General features: G+C 25.3%; 4 protein-coding genes across 7 annotated transcripts; 2 read left to right on the top strand and 2 right to left on the bottom strand.

Annotated features, from left to right (window-relative positions):
* Positions 1-569: 569 nt before the first annotated feature.
* On the top strand, positions 570-2,016 carry LOC117232370 (mitochondrial transcription rescue factor 1). The gene is made up of 4 exons (XM_033491715.1): positions 570-1,005; positions 1,118-1,290; positions 1,499-1,571; positions 1,661-2,016. Exons 1-4 carry the CDS (start codon positions 811-813, stop codon positions 1,850-1,852), a joined length of 633 nt encoding a protein of 210 aa, XP_033347606.1. The 5' UTR covers positions 570-810; the 3' UTR covers positions 1,853-2,016.
* Positions 2,001-11,221, bottom strand: LOC117232361 (kinetochore-associated protein 1). Of its 2 annotated transcripts, none has more exons than XM_033491696.1 (33): positions 10,986-11,221; positions 10,464-10,705; positions 10,268-10,372; positions 10,068-10,197; positions 9,821-9,972; positions 9,524-9,720; positions 8,977-9,446; positions 8,715-8,897; positions 8,227-8,648; positions 7,989-8,157; positions 7,831-7,926; positions 7,515-7,706; positions 7,298-7,428; positions 7,122-7,227; positions 6,792-7,032; positions 6,559-6,703; positions 6,332-6,483; positions 6,025-6,264; positions 5,898-5,944; positions 5,536-5,831; positions 5,315-5,472; positions 4,993-5,193; positions 4,810-4,925; positions 4,530-4,639; positions 4,342-4,463; positions 3,957-4,226; positions 3,779-3,870; positions 3,313-3,674; positions 3,050-3,235; positions 2,731-2,962; positions 2,355-2,657; positions 2,192-2,275; positions 2,001-2,107 (listed from the first exon to the last, which is right to left on the bottom strand). In XM_033491696.1, the coding sequence occupies exons 1-33, from the start codon at positions 11,136-11,138 to the stop codon at positions 2,060-2,062; spliced, it is 6,153 nt and encodes a 2,050-aa protein (XP_033347587.1). In that variant the 5' UTR covers positions 11,139-11,221; the 3' UTR covers positions 2,001-2,059. The 2 variants fall into 2 exon arrangements, with proteins under 2 accessions (XP_033347587.1, XP_033347588.1); XM_033491697.1 differs by having other exon boundaries at positions 10,464-10,482; positions 10,986-11,122.
* Positions 11,212-12,737, top strand: LOC117232367 (pre-mRNA-splicing factor 18). 3 transcript variants are annotated; one of them, XM_033491710.1, is made up of 5 exons: positions 11,212-11,320; positions 11,394-11,506; positions 11,585-11,866; positions 11,953-12,381; positions 12,453-12,737. In XM_033491710.1, the coding sequence occupies exons 2-5, from the start codon at positions 11,444-11,446 to the stop codon at positions 12,687-12,689; spliced, it is 1,011 nt and encodes a 336-aa protein (XP_033347601.1). In that variant the 5' UTR covers positions 11,212-11,320; positions 11,394-11,443; the 3' UTR covers positions 12,690-12,737. The 3 variants fall into 3 exon arrangements, with proteins under 3 accessions (XP_033347601.1, XP_033347602.1, XP_033347603.1); XM_033491711.1 differs by lacking the exon at positions 11,212-11,320 and having other exon boundaries at positions 11,339-11,506; XM_033491712.1 differs by lacking the exon at positions 11,212-11,320 and having other exon boundaries at positions 11,347-11,506; positions 11,572-11,866.
* A 154-nt stretch (positions 12,738-12,891) lies between these two features.
* On the bottom strand, positions 12,892-14,615 carry LOC117232369 (pyrroline-5-carboxylate reductase). Its single transcript, XM_033491714.1, has 6 exons — positions 14,143-14,615; positions 13,802-14,055; positions 13,642-13,723; positions 13,423-13,559; positions 13,136-13,347; positions 12,892-13,069 (listed from the first exon to the last, which is right to left on the bottom strand). The coding sequence occupies exons 1-6, from the start codon at positions 14,228-14,230 to the stop codon at positions 12,991-12,993; spliced, it is 852 nt and encodes a 283-aa protein (XP_033347605.1). The 5' UTR covers positions 14,231-14,615; the 3' UTR covers positions 12,892-12,990.
* Positions 14,616-14,689: the final 74 nt, after the last annotated feature.

The raw sequence follows: 14,689 nt of genomic DNA on the forward strand, positions 1-14,689 counted from the left end.
TTTCATAAATGAACTCTTTTGCTGTTAGTACAAAAGTGACTACAAAGATAAAAATTGAAAAATTAATTTTACCTATCCTATTTTCTTATGAAAAATTCAAATTACAGTTGAATATTGAATAATAATCAAAGTGTAATTATATAAATGCATGTTCTACATACCACAGGGAAGCATTTATTTTTATTTATATGTATTTCAAAAAGAACTTCTTAAAATAAAGTACACACACAATGAGAAATACTTAATTTTTAGTCAAGATCCTCATTTTATAGTTTAACTTTTTAAAATATCACATGATTGTATTAAAACATTTGAAGCAAAAATTATCATAGAAGTTAAAGAATCTTTTACAAATGTAATACAATGAATAGACTAATTATATGAATAAATTGAATTATATGTATATGCATGTCTAACTCATATTTTTATTTTTATTATTTCAGTAGAATTTAAAATGTGAAAAGTAGCTAGCTTTTTACACAAATTAGCTAGAAATCTTGAATGAGTTTCAAATATTTAAATTGATTTTTAAATTGATTTCAAATATATTAAATAAGGAATAAGCTAAAGCAAAAATTAAATAATTAAATGGTCGGACATTTTTGGTAGGAAGTGTCGTTCTATTTTATCATGGAAATTAATGGATTATTTTTTTAACAAGTTTTTAAAGATAATATATACATAAAAAACAAATATATATATAAATAACTACGACTTCTCAAACATGTTCAATTAATCTTTTAACATCTATTACATATATCGCTGCAAACATAACCTTTAGTTTTTAAAGTGTATATGTAATTTTAAACAATGTTACATAGGACAATCTGTAATATTATGCGAAGGACAGCATGTACAAATATACAAATATCGTATGCATTAAAAAGTGTATTGAACTTAAATACTAAACAATGTAATTTATTTCTGAATTGTTCATACCCACAACAAAATTTGAATTCCATGTTATTTGTAAGATTCAAGAGTAAAGGAAACATTTCAAGAAAAGTAAGATAATTTTAGCACCCTTATATTTGCTAAGTATTTAATAATTTTAATGATTGAAGATATAAAGCACTTTAGTGACCAAATTTTAAAGTATAAATTTATATATACATAGAGTAAGAGTAAAGATGAAGAATCTAATGAAGATGAAGAATCTGATGAAGATGAAGAGTTTGATATTGATGTTGATGACTATTTAAATACAGATAAATCAAAGGTAATTGTAATTACAGTACCTTCTCTTCGATTGGATGCTATTGCTAAAGCTGGGTTTGGAATATCACGCAAGTAAGTTAATATCATTGTTGTTAAAATATTATTTAAATAAATGATGTATTATAAAGAAATGTTGAACATTCCAGATTGTACATATATATAAAATTTTGATATGCACAGTTTTGATATAAAACTACTTGTTATTATGAATAATCTTAATCGAAATAAAAAATTTATTTATTTGATCTATTTCTCTAAAAATATTTCTTTTTCTTTTTAGTAAACTGGATAAAGATTTTTACAACAGTAACTTGCGTGTAAATGGAAAAAAATGCTTTAAGAAAGGAATGATGGTATGATCTTAAATAATAAAATACATTTAAAATATCTAAAAATATTATTATATTAAAATAGAAATACATTTTACATCTTAACTATATAGATGCATGTTGGAGATGAAATAGATGTCATTCAGAGACAAAGTCCTACAAATCCAAACTTTTTGATAATAAATCGATGTACATTACAAGGAGTTAATGCAAATCCCGAAACAGATAGTATTAAAGTAAAATTAATTCAAAATAAATCTTTATTAGTTGAAAATTATAAAGATAAGTGGGACAATAAAGAATAATTGTATGAATAGTAAAAGTACATATATATATATATATAAAATTAATTTATATATAATTAATATGTACATAATTGATAGGTATGTAATAGATTTATGTGTAATAGATTTTATGTATACAGAACAAATAAATTTTTAATAATACAAAAACTAAATTCACAAAGAAATTATTTATTAAAATAGTTCTATATAAAATACAGTTCTTGTATCTTACTGAATGTTCATTTTTGCTAGTGTACCTTCTATAATTTTATTACACTGAAAAAGGAATGTATTCTTTGAAATTATATTTTAAAGTATATAAATTTTGTATCAAATTAAAGCAAAATACTATACACTTACGTAAGCTACACAAAGTACTCCATTTGAATATAAGTTATTTAATTCTTTTAATACCTTAGTAATACTAGATGCATATTTAATTTTCTAGAAAATAATAGTAATACATAAATTAATAATATAAACAGCATTGAATTCTCAATAAAATGAAATATATGATATTTACTTCCAAAACAAATATTGTATCATCATCATTTAAAAATGGTAAAAGTGCAACTGCTAAATGATCTTGTTGGCACTGAAAACAATACTTTATGATGTTAGTGAATTTTAAGCCATGTACGACTGGACATGAATATAAAAGTTGTAAAGCTTCAATGCATTTTTCAATTTGTTCAGAGGTCGGATTTATATCCATTTTTCTGAAAGGTTCTGAAATTGTTACTTCCCATGCCAATAAATATCCATTAGAATTTACAATAATACTTATATTTCGTATTTGTAGTAAAATTTTTTTTAATTCATTAATCTGCAAACATAACAGGAATATATAAAATATTATTTTTACGTATTCTAAAAATAGTTTAATGCGCGTTATTTACCATTAATAATTTAGCTAATTTAGTTAAATTTTTATCCCAGAGAGAATATTCATATATTTCAAAATCTATGCAAAGCTGTGCAATAATAACAAGTGCTTGCGATGAATAACTTTGTGTTTTCCATAAAATTTGTACAAGTTCATATTTAGGACATGTTTCAAATGTATTTATACTGTAACCTATTCCTAATAATTCTAATTTACTTATATATTTCAAAGATCTCATATAATTTCTGAAATATAAATATTTAAAAATATTACTTGAGATAAAACATAAAATTTTTTAAATTAAAAATATAAAAAAATTAGAAAACAATTACCTGATTGTTTGATAATCGCGTTTAGTTAAATCTTCCAATTTAACAGTATCGACTATAGTTTGTAATACACGAAGAGCTCTATAGCGTGTTTCAGGACTATAGTTTTCATCTTTTTCGCCAAAACTTATATTTATAAGAAAATTGATTGACAATTCGAGGTCTCCATGTTCTAAAATGTAGCATGCTCTGGAAATATATTATTGATATCTAAATATTTTACATATTACATGTAAAAAGAGAATGTTTTAAATATAGTGATATACCTCAATAAATTATCATCACAATTTAGAGTTGATTCGGAATTTGTTGTTACTGAAAATGTTTCTGTTATACTTTGATTGAATTTTATATATTTAGTATCTGGTTGTAACCACTCCTGTAATAATTCTATCCGTAGTTTAACCACATTGATAGAGAATAACTGACTGAGAGAATTAACAGCAGTATTTATATCAGGTCTATGATTAGTAACACATTGATATCTTTGAGGTATACTTTCATCTGCATATAATTCACGAACTAATTTATTCGGGTTTCCGATTAATGACAAATAATTTTTGTTGTCTAAGCCATGTACACGTAAAACATGTTCCGATGTAAAACGTAAATATTTGAATTTTATTTTCTGAAATAGAGGCAACCACGATTTGATCATTAAAGTAATATATTAATAAAATTATAGAAAGCAAAATAAAAAATATTTTTGTATAAAGTACATAAGAAATATACTTCTAGCATTCCTTCTTCAAATGTCGTAGATTTCTGTGCTGACAGCTGAGCATATTTATAACACTCTTCAACTGCTGCTACTTGATCAGCTCCTAATAATACGATTATTTTATTTTGATTTATCAAGACATTTTTTCAGTAAGATATGATTTTTGGCATAATGTAATATATAAAATACCTGGTGGTGTATGATTGACAACATAATATAATGCTGCTGTACCATAATACAATGCATCTGGACCAGTCATTCTTTCTATACATCTTTTTATATCATCTAGCAAACTACTATTTTTTGAACAAAGAGACCATTTATCTATTTTGTGTTTATTCTTCCAAGCACAAGTTACTTCTCCTTTTATGGCTAAAGTACATACAATATGAGGTTGTAATTTAAGAACAGGAGCAATATCTAACCATTTCTCATAAGTCTTTAAATTTAATTCAGGAGCTAAAAATAAATTAATAATAAAATATTAAAATAATTGTGTATAATGTTTTAGCATTTTATACAATTTAACTATTTATTAAAACATAGTAAATAATATGCAATGAAAGAATTTTACTTATAAGTTTCCATAATTCAACTTTAGGCAGAAAAGGTAATCGCCATTCTGCAATAGGGGGTAAAGAAGTATATCCTGGGTTGAGATGCATCCACTCTTCACATTCTATTTGTGTAGCTAAACTATAAAAAAAACATACATACATATATAGTATACCTAGTAGTACTACAGTCTACCCATATTCTTACCCAGTGCGAGTATAATTTTGTAAGAAACAAAAATAATTTCTGTGTTCTATATTTTTATCCTCTATAAGATCCATAAGAATTATAAATACTTCATAATAATAAAAATTTATCTGAAACAGTAAATTTACAGTCTTGAATATCAGATTATATTATTATATTATATTTATTTATAATATATCATATATATATACTAGAATTATAACATTGGTGCATATGTACAATTAGTATACAGTACAATGTATACAGTACAATTAGATTTGTAACATTAGTACTTTCATACTTGCGATAAAACACTTGTAACACTGTTCTTTAAGGCAACTTTATCCGTGATATAAGTAGCAATTGTATTGCATTTTTTTCTTAATTCGTTTACTTCATTCTCATTAATATGCAATTCTAAAACCACAATCATAAAGATATTAAAAGTAAGTGTATTAAAGTTTAATTTCTTATAGCCTTTTACCTTTTTTTCCATTGTAATTATTTATATTTAATTTTGGGTTCCATGTTTTTACTACTGTTTGTAAATAAAGTAATAAACAATCTTGAATATCAAACCCAAAATCAAAGCAGAACTCTTGAAACAAAGGAACCATGTCATCATTATAGTTCATAATACGTTGTAATATTTCTCTCTTAATTGTAGCATCACTTGTTAAAAGTTCTGCAAATATTTTTTATAAGTATATTTTTTAAGCTCATACACATGTGTATACATATGCTCATGTAAAAGAAGAGAATCAAATACAGTAAAAAATGAATTAAAGTAATGAACTGATTTAGACCTTTATATGAGATTAAATATTTAGACAACTTTTGCGTCCAATAATGCAATATTTTATTATTTTTAAATGCCTGCAGACATATTTGATTTCCTGTCAAATGAAAATATTCATATCCAAGTATTGTTATTCTTGAATGGCGAGCATAATCTGGTTGAAATCTGAAAAAAAGATACTTTTATATTATTATTGTATCTCTTATACATTTATATTAAAGTACTTACGATTTACAAGCAGAAGATATCCATTTACATGCTTCTGAATCAGACAACATAAACAAGCAAGATAAACTAAGCTGAAGATCAAATGACCGACTACATATTATTTTTTTTAATAATATCATTGAAAGATGAAAATATACTGATTTAATTTCTATTAATAAAGTATCACTTATATTTTGTATAATGCAAAAGTCGAAATATAATGTTTTAATAATCTGCAATAAGCAATAATCGTTATGTTCCACTCTTAATTTCTTTATTTTATTGAGCAAGTTCTTCAAAGCTTCTTCTGCATTTGGCTAAAAAATTATATTATTTATTTTATACATTAATATTTCTCCAGAAAATATATTAACATTAATTACCTGATCATAATATTCATCAGTTGCATCACTTGATATGTGTTCTATATCTATATTGTAAATAAAGTACAAAGTTTCCATTATATATATTCGTACATAAAATTAGGATCATTAATGAATTTTATTTTACCATGTTTTAATTTAGCCATATAATTTCTCTGTATAGAGATTGCATTTTTAAATAGTGGTAGTAAAAATTCATCTGTTGCGATAGCTAAATCTTTATATATCGTATACAACTTCCATTGTGATCTTGATAATTCTTCATGCTTTATGTCCACTGAATTTGAACCATATCTAAGATTTTTATTAGAGCACATTTGATATAAATTTGCCCATGTATACAATAGTAACATAGATTGTAATTCATCTAAAAATATACATCAAAGTTATTAAAATATACATTAAAATGATTAATATTTAAATAATACACATACCATCTGAACATACACATAATGCAGCAGAACTTAAGCTTTGGACTGTAACTGCAATGTCTGCATCTCTTGTAATATCTTGCATAATAAATAAACATATTTTATGTATATATTGACATTCATGTGTCATTATATTTAATTGTCCTTCTTTGTATCTAAATAGGAATAATTACTTCAACAAGACTTAATATTATATGTTTGTATTTTTCATATAAATAAAATTTATTTACCTAATAAAATAATTTAATATGTTTATACTTTTTGTCTGTTCTAATAACGTAGATATTGCATCAATTCTTTGTAATTTAAGTAAGTCAGCAACCTTCATAACTTTTTTATAAGAGATAAATAAGTTTTCATCTTTCTCTATGTCCACTGAAATATTATTAAAAAATTGTAATTATAAATACTTAATTGCTGTAATTGTAAAAAGTATAAAATATAGAGAAAGATTATTTCATACTATCGCACAATCCTCTAACATAGTTTTGTAATATTTGCTTTTTTTTATCTTGATACTCTTCAAGTGTAACATTAATTTGAAAATCTTTCTTTAAAAAATACATTGATTTTATTTCATTTATACTATCAATAACGTTATTGCAATGATGTGATTGGATTTTACACGTTTCTGAAAGCTTTTTTAACTGTAATTTTACCCAACCCAACATCTCAATGTGATGTATAAGAGACTCAGGCATGACCTATATAATAAATATAAAGTTAAATAGTATGCCTGCATTTAAGAAATATAAAGTATCTTTTTAATAAAAATTATAGTATTTCAATGTACCTTTAGCGTTAAACCGGCTCTAACGTAATTAACAATTTGTACACAACAATATACTAAAACGTCATTTTCTAAGGAATTTAATGTCTTGGTTACATTTTCAAAATTCCTGTAAGTTCATTTTTGTTACTAGTTGATTTTGAAGAATTATTTTATGTTCTATGTTTGAAATATCTTACCCCCTAACTAGGTAGTAATTTACACAGGATGAAAATGCTTTTTTCCTTGATAATAAATCATTTTTAGTTATTTGTTCAATATCTGATATCATGCTTTCATGATTTTCTTTTATTATACAGTGTATTAATTTCTGAAAAATGTTAAAATAACCATTTAACCATTTAAACCATTTAAATTGAAAATTTTTTTTGTAAATAATTAGTGGAGCTTACTGACATTATTTATGCCAATGCGTTCATATCCATATTTCTTTAAGATAAGTTTAATTGGAACACAATTATGTTCCATTTTGATTTGGGATATTAAAATATGATCAGAATTATAGCTTGTTTCTGTTAAAGTTACAATAGTTGAAGACCATGGAACTGTAGCTTTTTTCAGTACCTCTAATGTTTGTTGTAATTTAGTCTGTAATTATAAATAAGTATGTGCAAAACTATATTATATTTCCACTTAACATATAAATATCTCTAATTTTATATATATATATATATATATATATATATATATATATATATGTATATATGCATACCTCTATATCTTGAATTAAATCAATAATAAGAATAACTTTTTTCTCCCATGGAGCTTCTTCACCTGACCACCAACTTTTAGAATTCCTTAAGGTTTTCTATACAGGTATAATTTTCATCAATATTTAATAAAATCTGATCAATTTTAATCTAAACATACCTGTATATACGAAGAAAGTACATAATCATTTTGCAGAGAATTATTCAACATGTATTGTTTTAGAAATGTATTTATAAATTCTTGAATTATATTTATATGTATCTTATCCAGTAATATATATGAGACTTCCATAGGATCTCCAATATACGAATTGAGAGATATTGCTAATCTACAATTTCTATATTTTGATAAACTTATCTTTTTTAAATTATTTAAGCTTACAAAATTATAACATTACCTATAATCAACTTTCAATTTTTGAATATCAGACATAGCTTGTATTAAAAAAACCAATTGTTTTAAATTGGAATCTTTGTTCAAACATTCTTGCTGAAAATATAACGAATGATGACTTTCTTCAAATTTTAATAATTTTATAAACTTTTCTGTAAAATCAATTCCAATCTGGGGCCATTCTGAATGATGAAACTGTTCAAATGATTTAACTTTTTTAATACCCCAGAGCATAATTTCACACATTGCATTAGGAACAAATGACAATAAACTGGGAATAAAGTGTGATAACCATGTCCAAAGGGCAACTAAGGATATCTTCTCAGGGACAATTGCAAATATATCTTTTACAAATTCTATGGATACATGTTTTATTATATCTGGAAGATGTCTTGTCCAAATCAAAGTAGCTGCTTCCATTTCTCCCTATAATAAAAAAAATTTAATCAGTTTATTTGTGCTAGTTTATTTTAATTATTTACCATACTTTACCAAACTCAAATGTGTTTTGTATTCTTCCATCAAATTTGCCCGTGAAAATTTAATCCATTCATTCATAATATCTTCATCATAACATTCTACATTTTTTTTATAGCCCCAAATCATATGAAAAGTTTCTAACTTATGTAGTATATCATTAATCGAAGAAAGAAGATTTAAATATTTATTATCTTCCTAAAATCAATAATATAAATATACTTAACATGAAACACAGAAAAATTAATGCAACTATTATCACTTAAAAGATGCTTACAGCAGTACTTTCTATTATTCTTGAACGTGCATACAAATTAATTTTCTTCATTTGTTTATATTCAGGTATAAGTGCTTTGCTACAACATTCTACCACATATTGCACATCTTTTATTTTATCAAATATATTAAAAAGCATGTCTAATTGAAAAGGACTAGAAGTGTTTTTTGCCCAAGGTCCAAGTTGTGATAGGAGCAATGCAGCTTTTGCACAATAAATGGGATCTGTAGATAAATTAAATTTATATGCAAAAGCTTCAGCTGCATCAAATTGTTTTTTTCTCACTAAACGTTGTAACTGATATTCAGGAAGACTTTCTGATACAGCTTTTACTCTAACTGTATCTATATATTCATTATTGGTAAAATTATTAATTCCTTCCAAATATAAAATTATTTCATCATAAGGATCCATAATTTCAATAAGATATGTTATAGGTGGTACATTTATTTTAAACTTTTCTTGGAAATCTGAATAGAACAAAGAATTTAATTACAAACAAAAAGTTATGCATACAAATTATACACATAAAATTAATTTTTTATACCTGGATAAGAAAGCACATGTAACATATACGTAGTACAATCATTATCAGATGTTAACACAAGTATTTGGCATATACCATTATCATTATTTTCAATAATTGCAAAATCTGATATAGGCTTAGAATATACTTGTATACCAAGTAGAGTTTGAGGGCATATTATACTTAAAGTATAATCTGTACGTAAACATAACATTGCACTAAAATGATCAAAATCAGTATATTTTGTTAGGAACTGTTATAAATACATAAATAAAGTAATGAAATGATCCATTTTATTAAAATTTTGTAAATACTTACATGTAGTTTTTTAAAAATTTGACTTTAATATAATTATAATGAAATGTATTAAAATTAATATGCTGTTCACTGGGCCACATAAATAACATATTTGAACATAACATAGCTATTGATACTTCTCTAGTTGTCATATTTGCAGTAGCATATACTACCTACATAATTCATAACATTCATAAATCACAAAAAATACAGACCAAGTTAAATATATTTTTACACATTTAAGCATTGAAGTAGAAACATAACTTACCTCATCAGAGGAAAATCCATTAAATAACTGTTCACATTTAATTTCTTTTGTTATCTCTTTTAGTGGATCATTAATACTAATCTCATTTATAAGAGTCAACTGAATAAGTTTAGGATTAAATTGTAATACTCTGAAATATGAATCTAAATTATAATATAAATTTCATAATAATAAAATTTCATAATTAGTTATATATTTACCTATAAATAGCTCCATTTTTTGTGGTAAGATATATATCAATATATTCATCAGATTTGTTTTGTAAAAACATTGCTATTATTTTATCTTCAGTTTTTGTTATATTTCTATATGTGGAAAATGAATAATTTTATAAACAACGTAATTTCAAAATGTAGCTATATAATATTATATATATATGTATATATTTAGACTTACTTTGTAAAGATTACTTGTCCTTTATTTAATAAATGAAGACAATATAATGTTCCATTTGATAAAGCAATAAATAAAAATATACCATTATGAGAAATACAATAACATGTTATTAATAATTCAAAACTGACACTTAATAGTATTTTTTCACACGTTTCATTCTCGAATATGGTAATTGACTTATCAATTGCTATACAAACTCTTGAATATTGCACAGATGCTAAGATATTTGGTTCTCTTGATAACTTATAAACATAAAGAAAAGCATTTTATTTAATTTATCTACCTAACTCAAATACTATTCAAATGTATGCTTTTTATCACAAATAATAAATTAGAAACATATTAAAAAATTCTTTATGTCATATTAACTAACAAATTAAGATTGTTAAATTAATAAATAATAAATAAAGAATAACAAAAAAACATTTACAATTATTTGAAAACGTTTATAAAAGTAGTTGCAACCGTTAAATTTAAATTTATTGCAATTTTTACAATTAAAATAAAGTTGATATTAAATACCTTTCCAGTCGATTGTATTGTTGCAAGAGTAGAAGTTTCATATAATGAACCATTATTTTCTGCTACTGTTCTTACCCCAAAATTTACAGTTTCTTCTTCTCTATCAAATCCTGAAACCACTTTATTCCACAGCGCCATTTTACCCGCGAACATTTATGAAATGCGTTACAACTGCGCAGGATCACTACATATGTATACCACATGATCACACATACATATATTGTATTGTGCGCAGAATTCATGTCGGATGACATCTGTAGGTGAATGAAGAAATTTATTGGAACCTAGTATATAATCTCAAAAAATTCTTTGTGAAAGAATAAAAACTGTCAAACACGTAAACTTTAGAATCATACAAATTATAATAATAACAAATTAATTTCTAAATATTACGCAATTTGTGTATAGGTAAATAACTTCGAGAATAAATCATTGTTCTGTCTTTAAATTGCTCAAAAATGGATATTTTAAAAGCAGAAATAATGAAGAAAAGAAAACAGTTGGAGGAGAGCAATGTCTTGGTAAATTTTTACAAACAATATACAGTTTTTTGGAAACTTTTATTTTATTTCGTTTACCAAACTAGGTTAATATTGCAGCAAAATAACCGGAAATATTTTAGAAGAGGCGAACTAATAGCAAAGGATCAAGAAGTGAAGGAAGTACAAGAAAATAATGATGAAGATGTTAAAATTAATACGACTCAACAACAAGAAGACTCTGTAACTGATGGTAGCTCTGAGCATTTAACATTACCTAGACATGAAGTGATTAGAAGGTTACGTGAAAGAAGTGAACCTATACTACTATTTGGAGAATCAGAAATAGAAGCATTTAAACGATTAAGAAAATGTGAAATTCTTGAGCCTGAAGTGAATAAGGTAAGTATCAAAAATACTTGAAATCAATAAAATATTTCAATAAAATTTACATATTTCTTATATGTATAATTTATTTTGTATTGAAGGGTTTTAGAAATGATTTTCAAGAAGCTATGGAACAAGTAGATCAAGCATATCTAAATGAAATACTGGCTTCTTCTAAACCTCAAGATCGTGATGGAAAAGGAGATGTACATGTACCAGATGAAGGAGTTACCTATGAAGATTTACAAAAGATGTCTATAAAATTAAACAAGGGTGACAGGGATTTTGACTTAAATGTCATTACACAATTTATACAATTCTTAGTACAAATGTGGGGTAATCAATTAAATAGTAGAAGTGCCGCTGAAAAAATGAGTACTAGAGGAAAGATGGCTAGTGCTACTTATGCCCAAACAAGAGAATACTTGAAACCTCTTCTTAGAAAATTAAAAAATAGATCTCTGCCAGAGGATATTACGGATAGTTTAACCGATATTGTAAAACATTTACTTGAACGTAATTACATACTGGTAATTATGTCAGTTATTAATAAATTAAATAATTTTAGTAGAATACATTTATTACAAATAATTTATTATAGGCAAGTGATGCATACCTACAAATGGCAATTGGAAATTCTCCATGGCCTATTGGAGTAACTATGGTCGGTATTCATGCACGTACCGGAAGAGAAAAGATTTTCTCAAAGAATGTTGCACATGTAATGAACGATGAAACTCAAAGAAAATATATTCAAGCATTAAAAAGGCTAATGACCAAGTGTCAGGAGTATTATCCCACAGATCCGTCTCGTTGTGTAGAATATTCAAAAACCTAATATTTTTATACATAATATATATAAATAATTATGCGTTGTAGAATACTATAATACTTATACACTATACTGTAGCTAAAGGAACTAAAGCTGTATTTAGTAACAAATCGATTCATCTATATCTGAATATTTCCTTGCATTATTTTTAATTTTTTTTTTCTTTGCACCTTCAAATAATAAATATCTTAGAAATATTTGAAATTCGTAAAAATAAAAATATTATATTTTTAAAAAGTATTAATGGAATAATGTAATTTTATCATCACATGTCTTTGATATTTTATACATTTCTTTATGTTGAACTTTATTGTGTTATGGACGTTAAGGACGTTAGTTCATTTGCCCTCTTTACTGCAGCTTCAATTGCATTCATCATAGAAGCTCTATAAATATAATTGGTAATATTATACATTATATTAATATACATAATAATTTCATGCATAGTTTACCTGACTTGCCCACATTCCATAGCATGAATGCCTGCAATAGTTGTACCTCCTGGAGAACATACCTCATCCTTTAACTGACCAGGATGTTTGCCTGTTTCTAACACCATTTTACCAGCTCCAACCAATACTTGAGCTGCAAATTTTGTTGCCATAGGTCTTGGAACGCCCATTTTTACAGCACCATCTGCTAATGCTTCTATAACAAGATATGCCTGGAAATTTTGTTTAAGCTTAACGTTTGGCTTTAAAAAATTGGTAAATACATATACAATAGCGGACATATTTACATAAGCAGGACTAGATCCCGAAAGAGCACCTATAGCATTCATAAGAGACTGAGGAACATGTTCAGTTACACCAATATATGACAATAATTCTTCTACCATCATTTCATCTTGATCCGTTGCATTCACAGAACAATATACTATATATATCATTGAAATATGAAAATATAAGAAGATTACACTCTTATTAATTATATACATGATGCCAATGTTTTCTTTTACCTGTTATTCCTTCTCCAACCATCATTGGAGTATTAGGCATACATCTAATTATTCTAGGATGACTAACAATAGATTTGAGTTTCTGGAAATATGAAACCAACTTTATAATTTGTTTCTATGAACATAGCTTCTTTGTAGTGTTGATAATAATGATTTTTACATTAGATAAAGTCTCTAATGTAACTCCTACAAGAACTGAAACAAAAAGTTTATAGTGATGATGTACTGTCATTGTTTCTTTGGTACATTTAAGTGCATCATCAAGCATTTGAGGCTTCATAGCTAAAAATATGATTTCACAATTATCCACTACTTCTCCATTTTTTAAAGTAGCATGGGCACCTAAGTCGTTCCAAAAGCTTAGAGTTTTAGAAGTACGAGCAGAAACCCATACGTTGTTTGGATCTAAAATACCTATAACAAAAAATTAATGATGTTATTCCAAATTAATTATAATTAACTATTAAGATTGTGATCATTATTATTATAACATTCGATTACCTTTACGAATTAAACCAGCACCAATAGCACTGGCCATATTTCCACCACCAATGAAACCCACCTTAGTTGACAAAAAATGGTCATTCATGGTTATTAATACTTAATAATTAATTTAAATACAAATAATGTACGTATTACTTATAATTAAATATGTGACGTGTATTTTAATTTATGTGACAAGGTATAATATATTTGTACTGTTTTCAAAGTATTCTGGCTGGGACTTCTGACATTTAACGGATGTTATGAGAGATAAATTATATATTAAATGACACGAGTTTTCTGCCTATTATTTATTAAATACGTTTTATTGGATATTTGATATTGAACTGCTTTCTTATATATTTTCAAACAAATTTTTTTTTATATTTTTAAGCGCGTAATTAGAGTGAAAATTTGGAAAGAAAATATGAAATGTCACGAAGTATGAAAGGAACATAGAAAGAGACTGAAAAGAAGTAAACTGATAAAATGTCATTAAGTAACTATTGCGTCACATAAAAATATAATTTTGAAAATGTTGATAGAATTTTAAAAATTTGTTTTA

This window comes from Bombus vosnesenskii, unplaced genomic scaffold, assembly GCF_011952255.1.
Source record: "Bombus vosnesenskii isolate JDL3184/JDL3185 unplaced genomic scaffold, Bvos_JDL3184-5_v1.1 scf7180000013286, whole genome shotgun sequence".
In the NCBI taxonomy this organism is placed as follows: Eukaryota; Metazoa; Arthropoda; class Insecta; order Hymenoptera; family Apidae; genus Bombus; species Bombus vosnesenskii.

What these genes read in the sequence shown, in the direction of transcription:
- LOC117232370 (XM_033491715.1), top strand. Translation starts at nt 811, where the DNA reads ATGTTACATAGGACAATCTGTAATATTATGCGAAGGACAGCATGTACA. An exon ending in AAGGAAACATTTCAAGAAAA is followed by an intron (nt 1,006 to 1,117) that starts GTAAGATAATTT and finishes ATATATACATAG; the next exon opens with AGTAAGAGTAAAGATGAAGA. An exon ending in GCTTTAAGAAAGGAATGATG is followed by an intron (nt 1,572 to 1,660) that starts GTATGATCTTAA and finishes TTAACTATATAG; the next exon opens with ATGCATGTTGGAGATGAAAT.
- LOC117232367 (XM_033491710.1), top strand. Translation starts at nt 11,444, where the DNA reads ATGGATATTTTAAAAGCAGAAATAATGAAGAAAAGAAAACAGTTGGAG. An exon ending in TTGAGCCTGAAGTGAATAAG is followed by an intron (nt 11,867 to 11,952) that starts GTAAGTATCAAA and finishes TTTGTATTGAAG; the next exon opens with GGTTTTAGAAATGATTTTCA. An exon ending in TTGAACGTAATTACATACTG is followed by an intron (nt 12,382 to 12,452) that starts GTAATTATGTCA and finishes AATTTATTATAG; the next exon opens with GCAAGTGATGCATACCTACA.
- LOC117232361 (XM_033491696.1), bottom strand. Translation starts at nt 11,138, where the DNA reads ATGTTCGCGGGTAAAATGGCGCTGTGGAATAAAGTGGTTTCAGGATTT. An exon ending in ATATTAAATTATTTTATTAG is followed by an intron (nt 6,484 to 6,558) that starts GTAAATAAATTT and finishes ATTCCTATTTAG; the next exon opens with ATACAAAGAAGGACAATTAA. An exon ending in CGCGATTATCAAACAATCAG is followed by an intron (nt 2,963 to 3,049) that starts GTAATTGTTTTC and finishes TTTATATTTCAG; the next exon opens with AAATTATATGAGATCTTTGA.
- LOC117232369 (XM_033491714.1), bottom strand. Translation starts at nt 14,230, where the DNA reads ATGAATGACCATTTTTTGTCAACTAAGGTGGGTTTCATTGGTGGTGGA. An exon ending in CGGGATCTAGTCCTGCTTAT is followed by an intron (nt 13,348 to 13,422) that starts GTAAATATGTCC and finishes CAAAATTTCCAG; the next exon opens with GCATATCTTGTTATAGAAGC. An exon ending in ATGGAATGTGGGCAAGTCAG is followed by an intron (nt 13,070 to 13,135) that starts GTAAACTATGCA and finishes TTATATTTATAG; the next exon opens with AGCTTCTATGATGAATGCAA.